General features: G+C 40.6%; 1 protein-coding gene across 1 annotated transcript; it reads left to right on the forward strand.

Annotated features, from left to right (window-relative positions):
• The first annotated feature begins 5,880 nt into the window (after nucleotides 1–5,880).
• LOC149833781 (mitochondrial outer membrane import complex protein METAXIN-like) lies at nucleotides 5,881–12,843 on the forward strand. The gene is made up of 6 exons (XM_090009853.1): nucleotides 5,881–6,224; nucleotides 9,614–9,954; nucleotides 11,322–11,398; nucleotides 11,526–11,586; nucleotides 11,991–12,150; nucleotides 12,499–12,843. The coding sequence occupies exons 1-6, from the start codon at nucleotides 6,065–6,067 to the stop codon at nucleotides 12,681–12,683; spliced, it is 984 nt and encodes a 327-aa protein (XP_089865979.1). The 5' UTR covers nucleotides 5,881–6,064; the 3' UTR covers nucleotides 12,684–12,843.
• The last annotated feature ends 11,667 nt before the right edge of the window (nucleotides 12,844–24,510 follow it).

A 24,510-nucleotide genomic window follows, 5' to 3' on the forward strand; every position in this document is an offset into this window, starting at 1 on the left:
AATATGTTAATCAAGTGCTTTTCATTAGTAGAACATTTTGACCAAGTTTAAAACGTGCCTGACTTATATTCTTTTTTTATGATGAGGAACTCTCGCCGGTGCGAACCCCCCCCCCAGGTGGGGCCCCACAATCACCCTGCCTTACGTGTCCCACCTCTGAAATCTACGGACACACCCATGCAGCAATGGGGTTGGATCCTAGGTCTTCAAACTCGTAAGTATATAGTTAGGTCATATTATTATAACTAAGAGGTTATGAGTTTGAATTCCAAAAGCTTATCAAAAGGAAAAAGAGAAATTTTCAAAAATACATATAAACTTTGTTAGATAATAAAAAAAACACCTAAGTTGTAGTTCTAGGTAAATAAAATTGAAAAATTAGGACTTGCAAGGCCAACGCCATGTTGTTGGGATAAGGCATGATAAACTTTTTCATGGTTAATTAGACAAAAAAGTTTACTTCCTTCAAAGTTGTCATAAAGTGTGTATTGTAATCACTAAAAGCTAGGTGATACCCTAAGTTAAATTGAAGGAATGTGTTTATGATTAATAAAACACAAATTCAGATGTGCTTTCAACAATATGAAAGCCTTAGGTGTATTTTTTATTATCGCCAAAACTTCAAGTGTGCTTTTGATTTTTTTCATAAAAAAGTACTAGATTCACCTCACAAGCTCACCCATAAAAATTGGAAAAAAATGGTGTTAAGAGGATGCATTAACTTTCTGCCTTTTGTATTTGTAGTCGTTCACCAAGAGACACCAAGATGAAAGCAATAGCCCTCCAGCCCTAGAACTGGAGAAGGAGGCCGAGCAGCTCATGATGGTTTATTTGATTTTGTTTTGTTTTTACACCGAGAAACCACCCTCAGGAACAGAGACCTGGCTGTGTGCTGGTTTTGCCAGCTGTATGATCATGCATACATATTCACATTTTATTCATCTTTATTTATGCATGATCCATGATAAAATTGCATTAAAAACCCATATTTATCATGGTTTTCGAGTATTTGCTTCGAAATTAAATTTTTGGGAAAAATCATATTTTTCAATTTGATCGTGCGCTTTTCAGTATTTTTATTAGTTTTAGAATTTTCTTGATTATAATTTAGTTAGAGTAAGACTTACTTAATTATTTTGAATTAGTTTTAGAAAAATATCATTTAAAAAATACGTTTCAAGAAGAGACCTTTTTGGAAATTATTAAAAATTAGCGGACTCTTTTTGACAATTCAGATTTTAACCTAATTAAGGATTATAAATACGATTAAGAGGGTTGGAGAAGATGTTTTTTCAAGCAGCCCTCTTTCTTCCCCTCTTTCTTGCCTCCCTCTTCTCTCTCTCCCTTGCTTCTCCTCTCTCTTTTGTCAATTTCTTTCTCTCCTTGTTCTCCTCTTCTTTTTCTTCCTCTTTTTCTTTAAGCTTTGAACCCTTTCATCATCGACAACTTTTTCTTGTCTACATCATTGAGGAACGACGAGTAGTATAAGTAAATTTATTGCCATTGTTTGTTCACGTTTATTTAGGTTACTAGTTTACATTATGTTCTTTAATTAGGACTGTTTAGTTTACTTTTCCTGTCAATTATTTATGATTGCTTAGTTTGCTTCCTGTATTTAGGTTTAGAACCACGTGTTTGCATACCGTAGAGACCAACTTACCATTTTTGCATGACCCACCTATTAGGATACCCTTAGAAGTGACTGCGCATGATTAGTATTGTGCTCATAGTTTGAATTTTCGTAAAATATCTGTTGGGTACAAGTGTGTGGTGTTTGTTTATTTCCTGCTTTCTAGTTATTTTCCTTTTTATTCGCTTTGTGGTTTATTATGGTTTGGCCGCATAACGCCTTAGGTAGGTAAAAAAACAGTGTCTAGGACAGTTGCTGCACCGATCTACTCTTTGGTGCATGCACGGGCGACACTCGCTTGACCCCGAGCTTGTTGAGTTAGTTGAGGACCCCGAGTCCCTTATTAGGAGAGCTTGTCGATCCAGACCCATGGTCCAAGATTAGCAGTTGACCCGTCCTCTTAGGGAGTACTTCACTCCCAATGCTTATACTCTGGTCTTCTGCATCACTAGACTCGATGTAGGAGCGCCACAGTTTGAGATAAAGGCCAGCATAATTCAAATGCTTTCATCTTTTTATGGCCTGAGCAACGAAGACCTCTATTGTCATCTTAATGAATTTCTTGATATATGCTCTATTGTGCGGATCAACAATTTTGGAGATGACGTGTTGAGGTTGACGTTGCTCCCGTTCTTCCTCAAGAATAAAGCCAAGCACTGACTAAAGGCCCTCGATACTGTTCAAATTACCACTTGGGAACACATGCAATGTGAGTTCCTCAAGAAGTATTTCTTAATTGGTAAGTCAAATCAGTTTCGTAAAGCCATTACCAGTTTCTCTCAGATTGAGGGAGAACAGTTTTATGAGACCTGAAAGAGGATGAAAGATCTTCTCCTAAAGTGCCCCCATCACCAGGTGCCTCGTTGACAACTAGTGCAGTACTTTTACGATGGCTTGACCGAGAAGAACAAGCAAATGGTTGATTCTTCGTGTGGAGGCACATTTATGCTCAAGAGCGAGGATGAGGCATGAGCCCTATTTGACACACTAAGCGAAAATGCCATGCACCATGCCCTATCCTCGCGTCTTGATAGGACCACACCTGTTCCTAGTGGTCCTAAGAAGAGCGAGATTTATGAAGTTGAGTCCAAGTGTAATTTGCAAATTAAAGTGAACCAATTGACCAGAAAATTAGATCAATTATTGGCCAAACCAACTTCGATAAATCCAGTAGGGAAAGTGTGCAAGCTATGCGCTAACCCTGCACACTTTATTTCTGAGTCTCCGACAACACCACTATATCCTGAATTTGTTCAGGAGCAAGTGAATGTTGCCCAAGGTTTCGTGAGACCGATACATGATCCTTATGCACCCACCTATAACCCGTGATGATGAAATCATCCCAACTTTGCATGGAGAAATCTACAAGAGCCACCCCATATGCCTCTCCCGACACAACATAGACAAAGTAACCTTCCACAAGGTTATTCGCGTCCCATATTGCCTCTAGCCCACCCTAGATTTTTGTCGTACTATTTTATTTTGTGTTTTTGTATTTTGCAGAAAAGCATTGAAACGTGCGATAGAGCCCTTTTTGTGCCCTTAAATTATCCTCTGAGATCCCCTCAAAGCCTCAGAAGTGCTCTCAGAAAATTAAAAGTTTAAGAAAACAAGGAGGGAAGGACAAAGGGAAGCAAATCAATTCAAAGAAAGGGACCAAAGAAGACTTGAAGTGCTGAAGCTTTTTTTTTTTTTGCTTTTTTTAGATTAGGGTTTTATTTATTTATTAATTGGGTCTGTAATAAGCCATTTAATTATTTGTTTAAGCCCTCTGCATAGGGCATCACTATGGTAGTTATTTATTTAATTTTTTTCTTGACAATTAAACATAGTTAGATTATGTGTTGAATACGAAGTATTTTATGTTCTTTGAGATCGACTCGAACTTCACCACTCGTGCGAGCCGATTTTTATATTTTTTATGTTTGGCTTTCACTTGATTTTGATTAAAAATATTGTTTTAAAAAGCATTTTCATAAAACTCATATCACTGTGCTTACGGTTGTTGTCCTGACAACGTAAAACTCATAGAGCTTATAGAAGAGAATCACCATGCTTCGGCTTGCGCAAAGGGCGACGTTTGGCTTCCAAACTGATTTTTCAAATTTGTGAAATAGGCTCATCCTGGCTCGTATAGGTTTGTTAACTAGTAATAAATATATTTTAATATATGATGTTTGGCTTGCAAGTAATAAGTTTAGAGTTTAAATCCAAGCTTACCTCTTTGGAACAGTGCATTTATTTGTAAACGAGCCCATTTGAGTTTTCATGGTAGGTTTAGTGTCAATATTCAATTCATTTTAACTTCAAAAGATGTTTTGTTTTCATAAACGAGTCAGCTCAAGCTTGGCTCATTTAATTTTGGCTTATCGTGAGCTTGTATTTGATTGGCTAACGTTCGCCTCATTGGGACCTTCTACCGTTCTACGTATTGAAATCTGTCACAGACACGTAGACATGAAGACTTGTGACGCGGATTCTATGCCCAAGTTGGATTTTTTTCTGAAAAACATGACACGAGGACACAATTGTTTTGAAGTTTTTAATCAATACAAACTTATTTTTTTGTTACTTTAATATTAAAAAACGGAATTTGATTAAAATAATATTTTAATCATTAAATATATTATAATATTAGCCATACGAGTCAGTGCCTATGTCCACATGTCCGAGCGTGTCTGGTTGTGTCATTGGGGACACACCACCAAATGTCATGTCCCTCTCACAAAAAATCTCCCCTTTCTTTTCTTTTTTACAATGAGGTGAAAGCCCACTATTGTGGTTCAGATTCTGATCCAATTTAAGCATTACTTAATCGGGTTTTTGCTTAATTGAACCCTATTCGGATAAAAAATAAATCAAACCCAGATTCGACTAGTTTAAAACCTGACATTTATATTTAATTGGGTTAGGTTTTTAGTCGAATTTGGGTTTGGGTTTGAATGCAAAACTTAATACCAAACTTGAATCCAATTATTAATCAGATCCAGATTTATTTACCAAACCAGCCTAATGGAGTCGGATTATAGTTGGTTATCGGGTTGCACCTGACCCATTTACATCCCTACTTGAAGGCATATTGAGATCCTATTTGCTTTAATGTTAATTTCCGACTTAAACAGGTGACACTTTAAAATCATGGACCATGTAAAGGACCATAAAACATATACCCAAATAAGAGTGCCAATGGGTCATGTTTGACCTAGAACCGACCCATATCAAACCCTATAGTGTTAGGGTTAGAATCCGGATCGAACCCAAAGAGTCCGATTAGTATATAGAGTCAGGTATGGTTTGTGAAATTTCATACCAAACCGAGTCTTACCTGGGTTCTGTTTCTCAATGTAAAATAGATAAAAAACATTATTTTATATGATATGGACCAGGTCTGGTTCATGTAATCTTTATATGACCCTAATATTGTTTTATACTTTTTTTTATTTTATGGTAGACCATATCAGACCTGTATCGGGCCCGGTACCCACACGTCAAAGTCAGATCTGAGTTCGGATCTACTTGGTCCAAACCAGAGCCAAAATGTTGACACCCAAATCTCCCAATATCCAAAATTATGGATAGGGATGGTAGTGGACCGGGGGAAAACGGTGCTCCTTCCTGCCTCACCCTGTTTGAACCCGGGATGAAGGACATGAAATGGGGATGGAGACGGGGATGATCTTACACTTTTCTCTGCCCTACGTTTTTTTCGATCCCCGTTAGTAAAATACTAAAATACTCTTTAGGGATAGTGGATTGAAGAAAAATGGGGCCCCGCCCCGCCTAACTCCTTTTGGATTGGGAATGGAGAACATGAAACGGGGATGAAGGCGGAGATGGAGGTTAAAATCAAAACCCATGCGGAGATGAAGGCAGAGATGGAGGTTAAAATCAAAACCCATGCGGAGATGAAGGCGGGGATGGAGGGCAGAATTTTGAGGCGGGGTTCCCACACCCACACCCACACCCACACCCGGTCCACTGCCATCCCTAATTAGGGATTTAGGTTCTAGTTTTAGCTTCAATGATGTACCCCCCTTAAAAGTATCCGAAGCCCCATGCTAGTTTAATCGGTTCTGGGTCTGGATCTCACCTGGACCCGATGCGGTGGCAGCCCTAGAGTCTTACAAATTTACAAGGATTTCCACCCCAAACAAAAACCCTGTTGCAAACATAACCAAGCAGCTCAGTGGTGCTTCTTTAAGACCATAAATTCCTTCCCTACGACGCCTTCCCTCCAATTCGCCCCCAAATACTTCCAAGAAAACCAACACCCTCCTTCTCCTCTCTCCCTCTTCCCTCACTAATCTTCATTTCGCATGTTGGTGTAGTCCTACCCAATCATTTCTCTCAATCCCCTCCATAGTTTTTTTTTCCTTTCTTCCCATCTTTCGCCAATCTCTCTGTTTTTTCTCCTTATCTCCGGGTTTTGAAGCCATGGACGATCGTGGGCAGTGCGAGAATCTCGTCCTCTTCGCGAGAAAACCGCATTTCGGCCTCCCGACGGGATGCCCATCTTGTCTGCCGGTTTACATTTACCTCAAGATTTCCGGTGTGGCGTTCGACGTTTGCTTCGATACCACAAACCCCGATTCGGGTTAGTGAGTACCCCATCTTTTTTTTTGTTTCCATGTTTGTTGCGCAATTTCGTTTTCTACGAGTTGGGTTCTCTTCGTTTGATGGCATTGCATCTGACACTGAGTTTTATAGGCATGATTTTCTTATTTGGCGTTTCATTTTGTTGTGCATGATTCGTTTGTGCGGTTTATATGTTTATAGGAATTTTAATAATCGTAAGTACGATTCTTAGTGCGTAACGCTATTTGTATGTTTTTATTTTTTTGGTAAGAACGCAATGGTTTTCTTCCCTTGTTGTGTTAATCTCGACGGCGTTGATGGTACTTACAAATGTTCATTTCGATGCATTTTTTTTAATGTGAACTTAAATTACTTTGGATTTTTGTGGTGTGTGTGTGTGTGTGTGTGTGTGTGTGTGTGTGTGTGTGTGTGTGTGTGTGTGTGTGTGTGAAAGAGGAAGGGAAGGGTGGTTGGTGGAGGAGGGGGTTTGATTAATTGATCGCTATTGCCTCATTTAACCAATATTACCTTTTCAATTATGAATTCGTGACTTGTCAATTTCTTAACACGTTCCAATAGCTAGTCCAATTCAGTATACTGTAGATGAGATTGAATGCAATGTTTTGCTTTTCTGTCAAAAATTCCTTGCTGTAAGAAATTGAAATGATCATGTTTTTACAGGTTTTTGAAAAGGCAGAATATCAGGATATTTGAAAAGATGCAATATTGAAAATATCAGTCTTTGATAAGGTATTCATTTTGGAAATTCTGGATTTTTCTTTTTTATTTTTAAATAACCCCTTAGATTCTATTTAATAGACCACTTACTTTTAGTTTCTTTTTTGGGGACAGCCCTCGTTGAGACCTATGTAGTCAAAAGTGCTAGGGTGTTCCTAGTTGGTAGACCCATAAAAAGGCTAGTCAATGATTAGGAAGGACTAGTCGGTACTCCAATTAAAACATAAAAAAATACATAAAAATATGTTTAATTCTTTTACTAATAAGATGCTTTCATTACACATGTACAAAATTACACATGCTTTCACAAAATATATTAATGTACATAACCAGAATATACATATATATGGGGAATGAAAACCTCCCCAATGGAAACCCTCCCAAACCTCCCCAATGAATTTTTTTGGTGTTTTTTTTTTCAAAATTCTGACCGTACAGATGTGTTCAGCATGATTGATTTAATATAAATAGACACTTGGATCATGAATTTTGGATAGGAAAAATGGTATTTGAAGCCTTGAAAATTTATGAAAATTGTACACCATTGATTTTGAAACTTATAAAAACCTATCCATGCATCAAAATTAAACACTCCAAGAACTGATTCCTATAAAAACAGGCATATAGATCACATCCGTACGGTTGGAATTTTGAAAAAAACACCAAAAAACCAATAAAACATCCATTGGGGAGGTTTGGGAGGGTTTTCCATTGGGGATATTTTCATTTCCCTATAATTGTAAACAATATATATATATATATATATATATATATTCAATTATTCATAACATATTCAGTATGATCAACAAAATATACTTTCAACCTTTCACAGAATCACAATAACACATAATATATAAATAACATATTGCATAATTCATAATTCATAATTCATAATGCTAAACATGATTTTAGGATTTCATAGAAAAATCATCAAAAACAAAGTAACACACACATATATGTAAAACATAATCAATTAAAATTAATTGTGTATGCTTCCAATGCTTCACATATATGTAAAACACTTAAATTAGGATTTATTTTTCTTCTTTTGATTTACTACGGCGGACCTTTGGTCCAGACCGTTTTGTCAAGGGTGCTTCTCATAACAAAAAAAAAAACTTAGTGGGTCTACTGGCTGGTCATCATCCTAAATCAATTCCTAATGGTTTTTATCTCTTTTAGTAGTCAGTTGAGCACGTTATTGTGGTGACAGAAAAAAAGATTTAAAAGTTGCCTGTCATTGAATTGATTTGGCAAGCCGTGCACAACTTGCTACATTCGGTTGAGGAAGAAAAAACTCAGAAGATATGTTGAATCCATTAATGGTGCTCTGCGTCAAACACCAAAAACCACAAGATTAAATGCATGTACAACTTGGCAAGCATTACAAAGCCTGATTTAAGTAGCACAAAAATCGAATACATGTCATCCAATCAACCAAAATAATTAATCATAACTGGATTAATGTTACTTTTACATGTTAATCTCATATTTTTTTCAGTATTTATTTGAGATTTTTTATTTCTTGTTAGTTGTTGCTTCATCAATAAAGCAATTTTTATTTATTTATAATTTTAGATATTTTTTATATTTTTTTTTAAGTTTTCAAAAAAAAAATTTTTGAGGCTTACGCCTGGCCTCAGATTTTGGTGGAGCGCCTCGCTACGCCTCAACGCTTTTCACAACACTGGTTACAATATTCCTCTTTCTTCTGTGCAAGCTCGTTCCTAAATTATTTGACATTATGAACAAAAAAATTCTACGTTTCTTATTATTGGTCATATGGGTCAGGAGAATGCTAAGATATCCTATGGTTCTATGAGAATGTGCGTTATAAATGGGAAATTTCTAATATGCATTAGATGAGCCCCATTATCTTTGACTTCTCACGTCGCCCATGTTTTCATAAGGCGGGAGACTTCGGGAGTGATGTCTCTGCTCGTATACACCTTCACGTGTGGCAGTGGCGGCCCTTTAGAGTTCTTATATTCTTCCTTTATAGAGGGAATCTCATATCCTGTTGTTGTTCCCTTCTTTTCTATCTTTTTGTTGTCATTTGTCTTCATTTATTATTTTGATTTAATTTGTTTGTGATATCCTTTTTAGTTTCTCTTACTTTTTCTTCTTCCTTCTCATGGTTTCCCCCTCCTTTCCATCGGATCATATTTCACTCATGCATTCCAATCTGAATCTTCACATATATTAATTGGACATCCTGGCCATTCTGCTTTTTCATTTTTTTCTTTACTTTTTTTTTAATTAATAGCACCCTATTCATGAGTTTGTCAAGCTTCCCTAGCTGCTTCTGCATAGCCATTACTGATGATTAAATAAAAAGCTACAGTTACCGGCATACCCTCTGAACAATGTGTATTCTGACGTTGTTGATAATATATTAATATTGTGCTTTCTAATGGTAATTATAAGTTTATAACTATACTATTATTAAGTTCTAGCTCGATGATATTGTGGTTTCATTTTTTTATAATCCACCTACTGTCATAGACTTACTACATGTGAAATCAGCTGACTGATGCAATCTATACCTGTTTCTCATGATGACTCCTTGTTATGCTCATGTCTTTGAATTTGTACATTTGAAATTTTAAATCCTTGTTGAGGCCCAATGTGTTACTATCATGTCTCTGACTAGCCTCATTTTCTCTACAGAAGACATACCTTTAGTTGAATATGGTGATTATGTGGCATTCAACAGTGAAAAGGGTGGGGTCATTGAAGGCTTAAAAGAAGATGGAATTGTTGATATGGATTCAAAACTTCCTAGTAGCTCTGTTCCAGAATGGTTAGCATTGAGGGCAATGATTAGCTCGTGGCTTGCAGATGCATTAATATATGAACTCTGGGTAGGTTCTGATGGAAGTGAAGCTCATCAGATTTATTTCTCTGATCTTCCATGGGTAGTTGGCAAGGTTCTTCACTGGAAGCAAACTCAAGCTGTGAAACAACGACTTGGGATTACAAAATCCAATACTGCAGAAAGAGAGGCTGAGGTATATATTTTTAAACTCCTATGTGAACGTGAAATCAATTACTTTCCTTCTGAGACTCTTTGGCATGTGCTTCTGTCATTCTTTGGACAAATGATTTTCTTGGTCTGTTCATTTTTTTAAATCAGTTTTTTAGAAATGCATTTTTGGAAGAAATCAAACATAATTTCTTAAAACCAAATAAATAAATAGCTGTTTGGATGCAAAAAAAGTACTTTTATCATTTTATATTAAATAAATATACATCAACATCATCATAAATGCCACAGATCTTGTTCTCAGGAAATCTTGTAATATTTTGAAAAATGTCTCTTTCCTTGGGAAGGAAAATATCGGCATATAAAGTTATAAAATAGTTTATAAAGATAACTAAAAGTATAAATAATATAAAAGCAATGCAAAAGTATTGTTTTTATCATGTTGATATTGCGATAAAAATGCAACATTTTCAATAGGTGATATTTTGAGGTTATTGCATTTTTTCAGTATTATATCTGATATAGATTGTAAATCACCACCATGTTTTTCATCATCATCACTATTTACCCGTACCATCTTCGTAAATTTTCATTGTCGTCATCATCATCATGATCATCATCTCTCTCTCTCTCACACACACACACACCACCGTCACTGCCATCATGTCCTTTTGCTGCATGACCACCACTATCATGAATCATCAACTTCTTGCAATGTCTTTTATACAAAAATGACTAATCTTCTTCATCACTTCCATTCACCAAGTACAATCTCCATTTTGCAAGACCGTTGCTATTATAAACTTTATCCCATCATCACCATTACCATAGTGATCATACACTATTATCACCACCATTGTCATCAGAAAATGATGGGAGAATTTCTTCCAATGTTGTTGAAACTATCCCTGTATTCTCTTGTTGTTCCATGGCCAGAAGGCACGAAGAATGCAGGCTTAGCCTGCATTCTTCAGTGCTTTTTCTTGACATAGTTTGCCAGGATTTGGTATGGGTTGTCATCACTATTTCAAACAATGACTGCCCACTATCCTTCGTAAATTTTGAGAGAGAGAGAGAGAGAGAGAGAGAGAGAGAGAGAGAGAGAGAGAGGCTCTCAGAAATTGGTTTGGCAAACGTGTTTTTTTTCCAGAAAAATAACTTGAGGTTCAAGTGACAATTCAAAAATGTTTTGAGTGATATTCTCAGCCAAAATTTTAACTAAAAGGGCCAAACCTTTTAACTGTTGAGCATCACCTAAATACCTTAAATGCATCATCTGATGCTGTCATTTATAGGTGTCCTAGTACTTTTCATGTGAGAGCAAAAAGTTATCCCAGGAATGGGGAGCAAGAAATGTTGGCAATAGTTGATTGACATCGTTATTGTGCACAGATTTTCAGGCGGGCTACCATGGCATATGAGGCACTCTCCACAAAGTTGGGGGAGAATAATTTCTTCTTTGAGAATAGGTATTCATTTGTAAACAACGCGGTTTTCATTTCTTCTCATCACAAAGCAAAATTTTCTCTTAAAGCTTGATCAACTGCCAATATAGACAAATTTTACTTTACCTTGGTTGTTTTGATATTTTGTCAGGCCAACGAGTCTGGATGCTAGTTTCCTTGGACATGCACTGTTTGTTCTTCATGCTTTAGCTGTGAGTACTATTAAGAAAAATGCTGTGATCTTTGGCTATTGTCTAATTTTGCATTTCATATTTGCAGGGTGATTAGCGAATCATTCTGATAAAGATGCATATTTGGATATTGTTTTCAAACATTAAGAATGTCACCACAGTACCTGGTGGAATAAGATTAGTCATTTATTGAACTTCAAATGAAGTGTTGTTTATTTAAGATTGTCACTATAGTACATGCTGGAATAGGATTAGTCATTTATTGATTGATATTTTACATTATGCTGATTTGTGTTTTTTAGCATTTTTTAAAGATTTTGAAAACTTTGTGACTATTTATTAGCTTCTCCGTCCTTTGAGTGTGCTGATTCTTGTGCATCTCAACCGTTTTAATTGTACTAATTACTTTTTATCAAATAATTCAGGATTCATCTACATTGAGGTCCCAGCTCACAAGACATGAAAATCTTGTTAGATATTCAGAGCATTTGAAGCTAGATTTGTTGGAAAGTGGTTCATCTTCTCCTGTTCCCAGATCTCCTTTTGACCCTTCGACATCATCAACGCCAAGGAAACCATATGGATGTAAGTGATGAGATAAATTTATGGCTGACAGCAGTAGAATTTGAGCAACACAAATTGATTGATGTACCTTCTTGCCTGAGGGGTTGTTTTTAGGCTTTGTATCATAAGCAGTGAACTGTATGCAAAATTTTGATGTGTTCAGTGGTTATTTGATGGATATGCTTATTTAGTGATTATGAACTTATGGCAAAATATGGATCAACTGCAAAATTTCCGTGCACTTTTTTTTTTGGGTTATGCACGAAATTTTGATTGACATTCATGGGCGTTTGTTTCAATTACAACCCAAATTCTGTTTTTTGGGTTAGTGCCGATGCACATGTTGATTGTGACCGAGTGTTTGTGCAGGTAATAAGCCCAAAAGCAAGCCCAAGAAGGAAAGAACCGAGGAAGCGAAGGCATTCAGAAGAAGATCAAAGTATTTCTTGCTAACACAGCTTGTTGCTGTTCTCATTTTCTTGACACTTCTAGGTGGTTCCGATGAAGCAGATGTGGAAGTTGATGATGATGAAGGCATGCGTTATGAGGACTAGTAAGAGGGCGCTGCTGCCTTTTTTCTTGTTTTATTTATTTTTTTTCGAATTAACATCTACATGTCGATCAAATTCATCAGGGTTCTGGGTTATGTTGTAAACTAGCTACTTGTTGAGGAATTTTTTGGTGAATTGAGGATTCATTTTTGCAATCTTTTTGTTTTACTGTGACACTGGAACAGGAGTTGACAGGAAGCTCATTCTCATGGCAGAGAGGTTTTTAGTTCAAGTTCTTGAAAACTCAGGACACATAATTACTTGGTCGTTCCAAGTTTGGTTGCATTTGAACTTAGGGACTTAATTGGGTTTCCTAAAAATTTACCCCTTCAAAAAGAACTAGCTGATCATTCAACCTTGCCACTTCTTTATGTCCATCGTGCTAAACATAGTTCAATTAATCGATCTCTAAGCTTGGCCTTGCTGGGCCACTAGTTATTTAGATCCATTTGATTTCTGTTAGCCTTGGGGTTTGTGGTGATCAATGTTCGGGCAAAAGAGAGAGAGAGAGAGAGAGAGAGAGAGAGAGAGAGAGAGAGAGAGAGAGAGAGAGAGAGAGAGAGAGAGTGCTGCGGTATTCCGGGACAGTGTCCTTTCCTAGGGAGACAGTGGGAACACCGCGAGACACTTTTTGGTATTCTGTTGGATTCTGTGTTCAGTGTGTCCAGTGTTTGTGTCAGGTACTTGCGTCCCACGCAGTTATGCACCTGCTAAAGTCCTTCTTCTCATCGCATGAATTATTGAAACCGTCATGTGTAAACCTGTTAATTGTAGAAGGCAGAGCCTTCTTTACCAGATGTTTTTTTTTTATTGGCAAGCTGGGGTTAGGTGAGCTCCTACCAGTTATAAACGTACCATTGGGTTTTGAACTTGCAACGGCCCAAACACAAGGTCACATGCACTGACATCTCCGGCCAAACAAGTAGTGTTGCAATAATTCAGAACTAGGGCAACACATTGGCATTCATTCATTCATTGCAGTAGCCTTTGTTGGGTGCTAAGGGTTCAGCTTGCACTCGACTTACGCATGTTGACATAACAATGACGGGAAACCACCTATCGATGAACTCAACTTTGAGAAGGAGTCGTGTTTGGCCTACTAGGAGGGCAGTCAAGGAACCATTTTCACCGTTGTCACCCCTGAGGGCGAGGGCTGCGCCACAGGTTACACCTCTAGTACAATGACCGTAACTAAGGCAAGCATCGCCAGCACGACTAAGGACCTGTCTGGATGACAAAGGGAAAAACCTGGTTTGGATTAAAAACCAGCATTTTAATGCTGTTTGGGTGACAAAAACGTGGTTTGGTGTTTTTGGTTACCAAAATCTAAAAAAAACAAGGCTAGCCATTTTCCTGCTAACCATCAGCCAGGAAATGGTTGGGGCTGGTGTCGCCCTTGCCGACCGACAAAAACTTAAAAAGATGGTCAAAACAGGAAAATATGGCAAGCTATTCTTCAGCCAGCCACCAGCCTAAAAATGGCAGGGTGCCTGACGACACCAACCAGGCCATTTTTCGGCAAGTGACTGGCCGAAAAATGGTTGGCCGCTCAAAAAAATAAGAAATACTTAAAAAAAAAGAGGTACGGCCAGCCACTGGCCGAGAACTGGCCCACCCTGTGTCACTCATTTTTTTGGGCCATTTTCCAATAGGGGGAAAACGGCCGGCTGTTACCATCCTCGCGGAACGGTATCAGTTCGGCCATTTTCTGGCCAGTGGTTGGCCGGAAAGTTGTGGGTGAGTAAGCCACAATAGAGTGAAGAGAGGAAAAGGAGGGTTGGGAATGGGGTTTCAACAGGTCGGTTTTGGTTCAGATCCAAGTAGAACCAGACTTGGACCCAATTTTTGGGTATAGTATCGGGTTCAGACCTGGGTCTAATTAGGTCTACTAGAAGAAAAAACATAATCAAACCCAATAAGAACTACATGAACCAAACCCGGATCATACCCGGTAAAACGATATTTTTTTTATCATTTTACATTGAAAAGTTACATGCCTTAATCAGAACTCGAGTCAGGTCCAGGTCTAGTATAAAATTTCACAAACTATACCTGGGTCCATGTATTAATCAGACCTTCGGGTACCAACTCAGGTCTTATTATTTATCACCATACCCAGAACCTATAGGGTTTGGTTCGGGTTGCGTCTGGGTAAACTTGAACCGTTGACACCCATAGTTGGGAATAGACTCCCCCACACACACACCACCCCCCAAAACTAGGTTGAAAAACTGCTGGGGCGGAGCTGTTTTGCCAAACTGGCTTAAAAACCGAGTTTTGCCCAAAACCTGGTTTTAACACTCAAAACAAGTGTCATCCAAACGGTACCTAAATCTTCTTCAGCGGGGTGGTTTCCCTGTTCTTCATGAAAACAGAAACTGGCTATGCTCTTGTCTAGTTCGGGTAAGATTGGGTGCAGAGCCCGTCCAGCACTTCAAATTTGGGTCAGGGTCTGGATTAGGTTCGACCCGTTGGCCGGTCGAGGACAAAAGCCGTTTTAGGTCGTTGGATGACGGAAGGATCGGACGGTCGAGGCATGACGTTTGAATCCCCGGTTTTGCTTGCAGAGGACCTTGCGTTGATTGCTAAAATCTATCTGAGAGAGAGAGGGAGACGAGGGAAATCTAGGGTTTTATCTTCGGTGGAAAACGTCAAGGGTTCGTTCTTCTCGCCCCTTCATTCTCTCTTTCTCTCTCTCGTCAAATTTTCATCTTTCAGGTGACCGATTGCGTGATTTCCATGGGGTTTTCTCGCGTAATATCACTTCATGAACGATGTATTTGTAGAGGAAAACAGTAGCAGTTTCTTAAGCTGTTGTGAATTGTACTTATTCTTGCTCTCATTCGCTCTCGGCTTCCGTTCTCTTTATATTATGACCTTGGGTGCTTTCGTTTTGATAATAATTGATTTCTTTCTCTCTTATTCGTGGTGATGAATACATGAATTTGCTCGTTTTGAAGAAAATTCGACCTTTTGGTCGGTAAATACTGAATCCATTAACATGGTGGTAGCGGCTTCTAGGGCTTTGGTGAGAAAATAGAGGCTTTTGGAGGCTGTTTGGTCGTCAGAGTCTAGTGAGGAGTTAAGAGTTTAAAAAAGCTAGTGATCCTGCGTGTTTCTTTTATGCTCAAATGTGGACATTGGAAGCTAAATTTGCTGAGATTTTTTTTTTTGGTGTTTGCAATCGGCACAAAGAGCGGGCTTTAGGTTTTTTTTTTTCGTGTTTGCAATCCGGCACAAAGAGCGCAATTTTGTTTCTTCAATGCAGCTTGTGATTGTTTTTTGGGGTACGGTTGGCGTACAAACCATAGTTATCAGTATCGTTTTCGGGAGTTTTTTTTTAAGTTGTTTTTATCTGAAAAATCTCGGGAAAATATGGGAAGTTTTAAATGTTGGGAAAATATAATGAATAATAAAAAAGATAAGAGATAATAGGTTTTATAGAATTTTTCTTGCAAAAATATAAAGAAACAATTTAAAAAGTTTTTAAAATATAAAGGAAACAAAAAAATGTACTTAAAACATATAAAAAAGAATTTTTTTAAATCTTAGGAAAATATAGCGATATTTTAGGCTCTGGCGATATTTTGAAAATCTCGAGAAAATATTGGCTGACCTTGAAATACCAATAATATTGCCATATTTGCAAAATGTTGACTATACCAGTGACCATGATGCAAACTTGTGATTTTTCTGGAAGCAATAAAATTTTTTAGTGTTTATTTTGTTGGCAATGACTATTTAGTCTTTCTTCAATCTAAAGGAAAAAGGTGAAGTTGTTTCTGCTTGTATGGTAATTTTTGTTGGAAGTCTTGAATGGTGATTTAGGATTTACATCAAAGCTATGGTACCCGAACACTCCATTTTTCCCTCCATAACTGTGTCGACATGCGTATCCCTGTATCGACATCCGGATATGCCATTTTACCCTCCATACATATAAGTTTGTATTTAATTTATACTTATATTTTCAGTATATAATATATATTTTAGACATAACCTATATATTTAAATTATATTCAGTATATATATATATATATATGTGTGTGTCCCCGTACCCACATTTTTTTGGAATTGCCATGTCGTACCTTCCATACCCGCATATATATATATATATATATATATATATATATATATATATATATATATATATATATATATATATATATATGTGTGTGTCCCCATACCCACATTTTTTTGGAATTGCCATGTCATACCTTCCATACCCGCACCCGCACCCAGGTGACATAGCTTCAAAGAGAAAGTGCTGAGTACTTTGACTATCACGCTGTGGCCTTTTGTTCTCTTTTTCATAGAAGTTGCAAATAATGGTTCAGTAAAATGATAAACTGGTAGGTGGGACTCGCAGTCGCTTTTGTTGCAGATGTTTGTTCTTTAGGCATTTGTTGAAGAAAATTTATCTTCCAGTAAGTGGTTTTGTTAAGGGCTGTAGACGTGGAAACTGCATGTTTCTTTTTTGCACGTGGAAAGTATCCATGGATCTTTTCTGATTGATAGAAGAATCGTACAATTGCTGCATAAGGTTTAATATTTGTATTTTGGACTGTTTATCAAGAAAATATGCATGACAATATATGCAAGAGACATTCCTTTTTTGTTGAGATCTGTTGATTGATTTTCTCTTTCTCGTCTTTCTTTTCAGTATTTGGCCTGCAAAATCAGCAGCATTGAATTATTATTTCTTGAATGAAGGGATCCAGAGTCATATCCATGTAGCAGCAACTGACTGCATGGGGTAATTGATTTGGTTTATTTTCACATTGTCATGATACTGGTGTGTGGCTTCAGCCACAGTCAAATTGTGTCAAGGTTGTTTCACATGCTGCTTGGTTTCTGCTTTTAATAATTGGAGTACTTGGTGACTAGTTGCTGAGGATGAAGCACATTTGGCTGTCCAAACTTCCAACTCAAGAATAGTTCCCTCCCCCTGTTATTTACTTTTGACATGGAAGAATTACACTGTTTTGAATTCATGCGGTAGGAAAAAATATGTAAATGTTATTAATACTACATGCACTGTCACGAGCCTATTTCCTTCAATGGGCCAGCGCGGCGCGACGGTCCTTCCTTACCGCCGCAAGCTTACTCGTCAGCTCGCTTGCCGGTCGCGGAAGCTTGTAATCAGAGTGCAAGAGAGCAAGAGAGAATAGAGGGAGAGAAATTGCAATCACAAGAAGCAATCACAACGAGGGTGAACAAAAGAAAGCTCAACGCATTTAATTCATTCACAATTTTGCCCGCAGGCGATTACAGTTAAAGTATACGGGCTGCCCCTTCGGGGTATTGATTCACCTGAACCGGGCAGCTTACATCAGACTCAACAAAAGCAAAACAGACTCTAGCGCAACTGTACACTGTAAGTCGCAAGGGAACATGCTCCCCCCTTCAAATCATGCGCCGTCATCGGCGCCATCTGTTTCGTGGTAAGCCCTGACTTCAGTCGGGTAGCGACTATTCATTCGAAATGCAGGCTTTCACGTTGGTTCTGTTGTTTCCTCCCACTGCACCAAGTATTTCTTCGCTTGCCCCAAGTAGTTGACCTTGTGGCGAAGGATCTGACTGAGGTGCTTCTCGGCCCGTTGTGCTGCCGGGGCTCTTTGCATGATGGGAGCGCGTTGTGGCACACTGCGTTCTGGGTCTCCATCATCTGGATGGAACTGCTTGAGGTTGCACACGTGGAACACCGGGTGCACCTTGAAGTCTGGGGGCAACTCCAACTTGTATGCCAGCTTGCCCACCTTCTTTGTGATGGTGAAGGGTCCCTCATACTTTCTGAGTAGTCCGCGGTGCCGCCCGCGGAAGATGCCTGTGCGACCAGGATATAGCTTCACCAACACTTGGTCCCCAACTTGGAACCCTGCGGGCCGACAGTGTTTGTCCGCCCACTTCTTCATTCTCTTCGCCGCTTTGTGTAAGAATGCCTTCGCCAACTCATTCTGCTCGTGCCAGTCGCGAACAAACTGATAGGCGAAGGATGGCCTTCCCTTTTCTTGTGCGGCAAGAGTGTGCGGGGTCAGTGGTTGCTGCCCCGTGGCTATCTCAAACGGGTTGTGGCCTGAAGATTCGCTCTTCTGCAGATTATAACAAAACTGTGTCACATCAAGGAGCTTCACCCAATTTTTCTAATTGGCACTAACAAAGTGCCTAAGGTACTGCTCAAGTATCCCGTTGATGCGCTCTGTCTGCCCATCTGTCTGCGGATGGAAGCTTGTTGAAAACAGCAAATCAGAGCCAAGTAGCCGAAATACTTCATGCCAGAACTTGCCCGTGAAGCGAGCATCGCGATCGCTCACAATGCTCTTTGGTATGCCCCAGTGCTTCACCACATGCTTTACGAACAACTCTGCAGTCTTCTCTGCAGAGCACTCCTTGGAAGCTGAGATGAAGGTGGCATACTTTGAGAAACGATCCACCACGACCAAAATAGAACTGAGGCCCTCTACCTTTGGCAGACTAACAATAAAGTCCATAAAGATGCTTTCCCAAGGACGTTCTGGAATTGGTAGAGGCTCAAGGAGACTGGCAGCCTTCTGGTTTGTCCCCTTATCTTGCTGGCAGATGAGGTATGTCCGCACATACCCCTCAACATCATCTCTCATCTGCGGCCAATAGTAGCCACGCTCAAGGAGTGCTAAGGTCCGCTCCTGGCCAGGATGGCTGACCCATAGTGTATCATGGCACTCCTTAAGTAGCTCTCGGCGAAGGCTTCCCCACCGTGGTACAAAGATGCGTCCCCCTTTTGTTACGAGGAGGTCGTCCTATAGCCAAAATCGCCGAGTCTTCCCTGTCTGCGCCAGAGAAACAAGGTGTTGTGCGGTCGGATCCTGCTGCGTACCCTCGCGGATGCGGCTCAGCAATGCACCCTCCAAATGCACTTCAGAAGGCTTTGCGCGCGCAGCAGCTAATTCAGCCCTACGGCTCAGGGCATCCGCCACAACATTGGTTTTTCCAACCTTGTACTCTAAGGCAAAGTCGAACTCAGCCAAAAACATCTGCCATCGAGCTTGCTTGGGCGTCAACTTCTTTTGCGTCTGAAAATAGCTCGTGGCCACATTGTCCGTCTTGACGACGAACTCGACACCCAAAAGGTAGTGCCGCCAGGTCCTGAGGCAATACACAATGGCGGTCATCTCACGTTCGTGCACTGTGTAATGCCTCTCTGCATCCTTCAGCTTGCGACTCTCATATGCGATTGGATGACCATCTTGCATAATAACTCCGCCAATGGCAAAGTCTGAGGCATCCGTGTGGACTTCAAAGGGTCTCGAATGATCAGGCAGTCGCAACACTGGCTCTCTCACTAAGGCTTTCTTCAAGCCCTCGAAGGCATCTTGGCACACTCCTGTCCAGAGCCATACCCGATTCTTCTTCAACAAATCTGTGAGGGGCACAGCAATGAGGGAATAACCGTCGATGAAACGCCGATAATAATTTGTCAAGCCAAGGAATGACCGCAATTCTGACACTTTGCTTGGCGGAACCCATTCCTAGATGGCCCTTATCTTCTGCTCATCCATACGCAGCACACCATGCCCCACAACGTGGCCAAGGAAGCTGATCTCCTCCTGCCCGAAGAGACACTTCTCTCGTTTAACACAAAGGTCATTCTCCTTCAGCACCTGAAACACTGTTCGCAAGTGCCCGACATGTTCCTCCATGTTACTGTTGTAGATCACGATATCATCCAGATAAACTACCACAAACTTGTCTAAGTAAGGGTAGAAGATCTGGTTCATTAAAGTCATGAACGTGGCTGGAGCATTTGTCAACCCGAATGACATTACTAGAAATTCGTAAGCACCATAGCGGGTGACACAAGTTGTTTTTGGCTCATCACCTTCAGCAATCCTCACCTGCCAGTAACCCGATCGCAGATCTAACTTGGAAAAGATACGGACACTGCCTAGCTGATCGAACAAGTCCGCTATCAATGGCAATGGGTACTTGTTCTTCACCGTGACCTTGTTCAAAGCACGGTAATCCACACATAACCGTTTAGAGCCATCATGTTTCATCTGGAAAAGGATCGGGGCACCAAATGGGGCTTTTGATGGACGAACAATGCCTGCGTCCAACATCTCATCTAGCTGCCTGCGCAGCTCCTTCAACTCTGCTGGCCCCATACGGTATGGAACCATTGCGGGAGGCTTTGCTCCTGGGGTCAACTCAATCTTATGGTCGACCTCGCGTCTTGGCGGAAGACGCTTTGGCAATTCCGGGGGCATCACCCCTCGAAACTCCTCCAACAGTGGGGCTAGGGTCGGTGGCACTACTGCTTCCACCTTCCCTTCCTCTGCGCGCACTGCCACTAAGAATGTCTGCTCCCCATGCTTGACACCCTTCTTTAGTTGCATTGCCGACAACACTGAAGACTTGCCTTTCTGCGTAAGGCACTGCACTGTGTGGGACAAATCTGACTCCATGATCGTCAGCGTGTTGAATTTTGGCAACATCATAACATTCTGGCTTCGCAGAAACTCCATACCCAAAATCATCTTGAAATCGTCCAGGGGCACCACAGAGAAGTTGGCTTTACCGACCCAACTTCCCACTTGAATAGCCACATCCCTTGCTTCACCAAGGATGGGCTTGGCCTCAGAGTTTACCGTTTTAATGGTCCTCTGCTTTGGCCCATGCTTCAAGCCCAACCGCTATGCCTCTTCCCGCGAGACAAAGTTGTGTGTGGCCCCAGAGTCTATCATTGCTGAAGTAGACTTTCCATTCATAATAACTTCAACGTACATGAGTTCCTTACTGATCTGCATGTTTTTAGTTGCACAACTTCTGGCTGCATTAATCGATCGCATGGCGCCCATCCTCGGTTGCATGGTCTCAGTGTCGCTGCATTCTTCTTGTGCAGCATTGGCTTGCCCGTCATCCTTTACAAGGCGCTTTGGGCATTGCCGGGCGATATGTCTATCACCACAGAACCAACATGTCACAACCGCACCCTTGTTGCTGTTGTTATGTTTTGTGTAGTTCTGTTTCTTTTCGGATTGATGGCGTGTCGACGCCTCACCTTTATCGTTGCGCTGCTCATCCTTCTTGCCTCCGTGGTCAGGCTTCTTCCCAACTTTGGTTGATGGGGTGAAAGGCTTGCGCTGAGTGTCAACTAAGCGCTCAGCCGCCACATATGCATCTTCCAAAATACGGGGGTTACTCCTTTCCACTTCAGACTGTGCCCATGGTTGAAGCCCCACAATGAACCAGTTGAGCATGTCGTCTTCTGGCATGTTAGGTATCTCCAGCATAAGCTTCTGGAACGTTCTGACATAGTCTTGCAACGAACCAGTATGTTTGAGCTCACGAACCATCCGGTAAGCCTGTCTCTGCGCATTTCTTGGCATGAAGTAGTTGTGCAACTCTACTTTGAAGTCGTCAAAGGTGTCTATCACACATTGACCCCTCTCCATGTCATTGCGTTTCCGCCTCCACCAAGCGATAGCATCACCATCAAGTAAGGCCGCTGCAGCCTTGATCCTCATATCTTCGAGGGTCACATTCTGGATATCCAAGTAGGCTTCTACTTGGAACAAGAAGTTCTCAATGGCCTTGCTGTCGCGAGAACCATTGAATTTTGCGGGTCTAGGTACATCAATCCTTGATGGTCTCTCACCATTTCCGCCATTCAGGGTCACCGTCCGCTGCAACGTACGGTTTCTCAACTCAAGATCGGTCACTGTAGTCATCAACGAAGTGACCTGCCCCATTAGTAAGTTCACCTGCTCTTGCAGGCTCGCCACCACATCATTCAATCCATTGAATGATTCACATGCGAGTGAAATCGCTTCATCATGCGAAGTCACATCTTCCACCAGCTTGTTAACAGTCGCAGCCAACTCTTCTTGGCCCCGAGGTGAACCCATCTCCTCAGTTTCGGCAACTGCCTTGCCCTTGGTGTTGCGCAAGTGTTGATAAGGCGCCACGATGTCTTGCTCACAAATCGCAGCCTGTCGGCGTGTCTGTCGACACCGACTCCGGAGTCTCTTCCCCAGCACGAGAACAGGCTCTGGTACCACTTGTCACGGGCCTATTTCCTTCAATGGGCCAGCGCGGCGCGACAGTCCTTCCTTACCGCCGCAAGCCTACTCGTCAGCTCGCTTGCCGGTCGCGGAAGCTTGTAATCAGAGTGCAAGAGAGCAAGAGAGAATAGAGGGAGAGAAATTGCAATCACAACGAGGGTGAACAAAAGAAAGCTCAACGCATTTAATTCATTCACAATTTTGCCCGCAGGCGATTACAGTTCAAGTATACGGGCTGCCCCTTCGGGGTATTGATTCACCTGAACCGGGCAGCTTACATCAGACTCAACAAAAGCAAAACAGACTCTAGCGCAACTGTACACTGTAAGTCGCAAGGGAACATGCACACTATGTCTATTTATCTATCTAAAGCACGTTGGTCATCTGCATTCACTTATACATGCTTGAGATGACAACCGAAAGCCCCGTAAGGTTGGTGGGTCTAGAAAATGGCCATCTTCCAGGGAAATGGCAGCATTTATATCACCCTCAGACAATGTGGCTGCTGAAGAACTGGGACTGATTTTAAGAAGCCATAGATTTCATGGAAATCAAGATGGAGTACCTAATAGAAGTGAAAGTGCTCCACCAAGCATAGAGGGTTCGTTTGGAGATTTTTGTGGTCAGCAGAACCCAAGGAAGTTTCGATGCAGAGGAACAATGCTACACTGATGCTGTCTATGCATCTTATTATTACTCTAACAACAAATTGAACCCAAGGCTTGCTTCACCATTTGTTTCAGAAACTTGGCGATTGGTTGGTGAGTTCGGAGATGGTAAAAAAATTATGACTTCTTTTGATGACAGCAGCAATAAATCATTATTTTTCTCTCACTCAGCCCTTTCTACTCAGAAGGAGCTGGAAGAGGAAAGGTCACCAGTCGGTAATCTTGTTAAACATGCTTATACTGATTCAGGGGAAAGGACTAGTTTATCTGGCCAGTCCTCTCATGCATCAAGTGGCCACCATAAGAGTCTGGTGGACTTGATACATGTAAGGAAGGGAGATGACATTTAGTTTTCATAACCTACTATTTGGATTTATTTATTTGAAATCCAAGTCAACACCCTTAGTGCATGCTGCTTGATATACCTTTTCTTCTCCTGCATGTTTTCCTTCTTGTTTTCATCTTTGTTTCTTTCAAACTAAGATAACTTTTCTGGCAATGCAGTAGGAGAACTATCAATTTTCATCCGTATAGATCTTCATGCTGCTTTACATATTGTTTTCACGTCATTGTATGTGGGTGATGCCTTGCGATCATTTTCAAGACTAGCTTGTCACCTTCAATCAACAGTTTCACTTATTGGGTAATGAGTTCACCGTTTCCCTAGAAAATTCTGTCAACTTTGCCATCCAAACCGTGGTTGCCAGTTGAGGAAGTGTGAGCGGAAAGCGAGACACTTTCAAAATTTTAGGATGCGGGAAGCGTGGGACCACTTAAGAGCGAATCGAGAATCGTCTCGAAAGCAACTTAGGAAGCGAGGGGGAAGCAAAAAAAATAAAATAAAAAATACAAAAAATTTAAAAAAATGGAGGAAGCGTGATGAAGGGAAGCGCGCTTTCCATAAAAAGGAAGTGTGTTTCCCATTAAAAAAAGTGCTTCCCCGCACATTTTGGAAGCACGATATTTTGCACTTCTGAAGCACGTTTTGGGGAAGCGCACTTCCCCACTTACCTAGGCGCTTCCGATAACTCTGATCCAAACTCACTCTTAGCTGGTATAAGAAAGGCACAGTTTCTTTAAAAAAAAGAAAAAAAAATCACCAAAAATCAACGATAACAG

This window comes from Nuphar pumila, chromosome 6 (assembly GCF_984573655.1).
Source record: "Nuphar pumila chromosome 6, dmNupPumi1.hap1.1, whole genome shotgun sequence".
Lineage (NCBI taxonomy): Eukaryota > Viridiplantae > Streptophyta > Magnoliopsida > Nymphaeales > Nymphaeaceae > Nuphar > Nuphar pumila.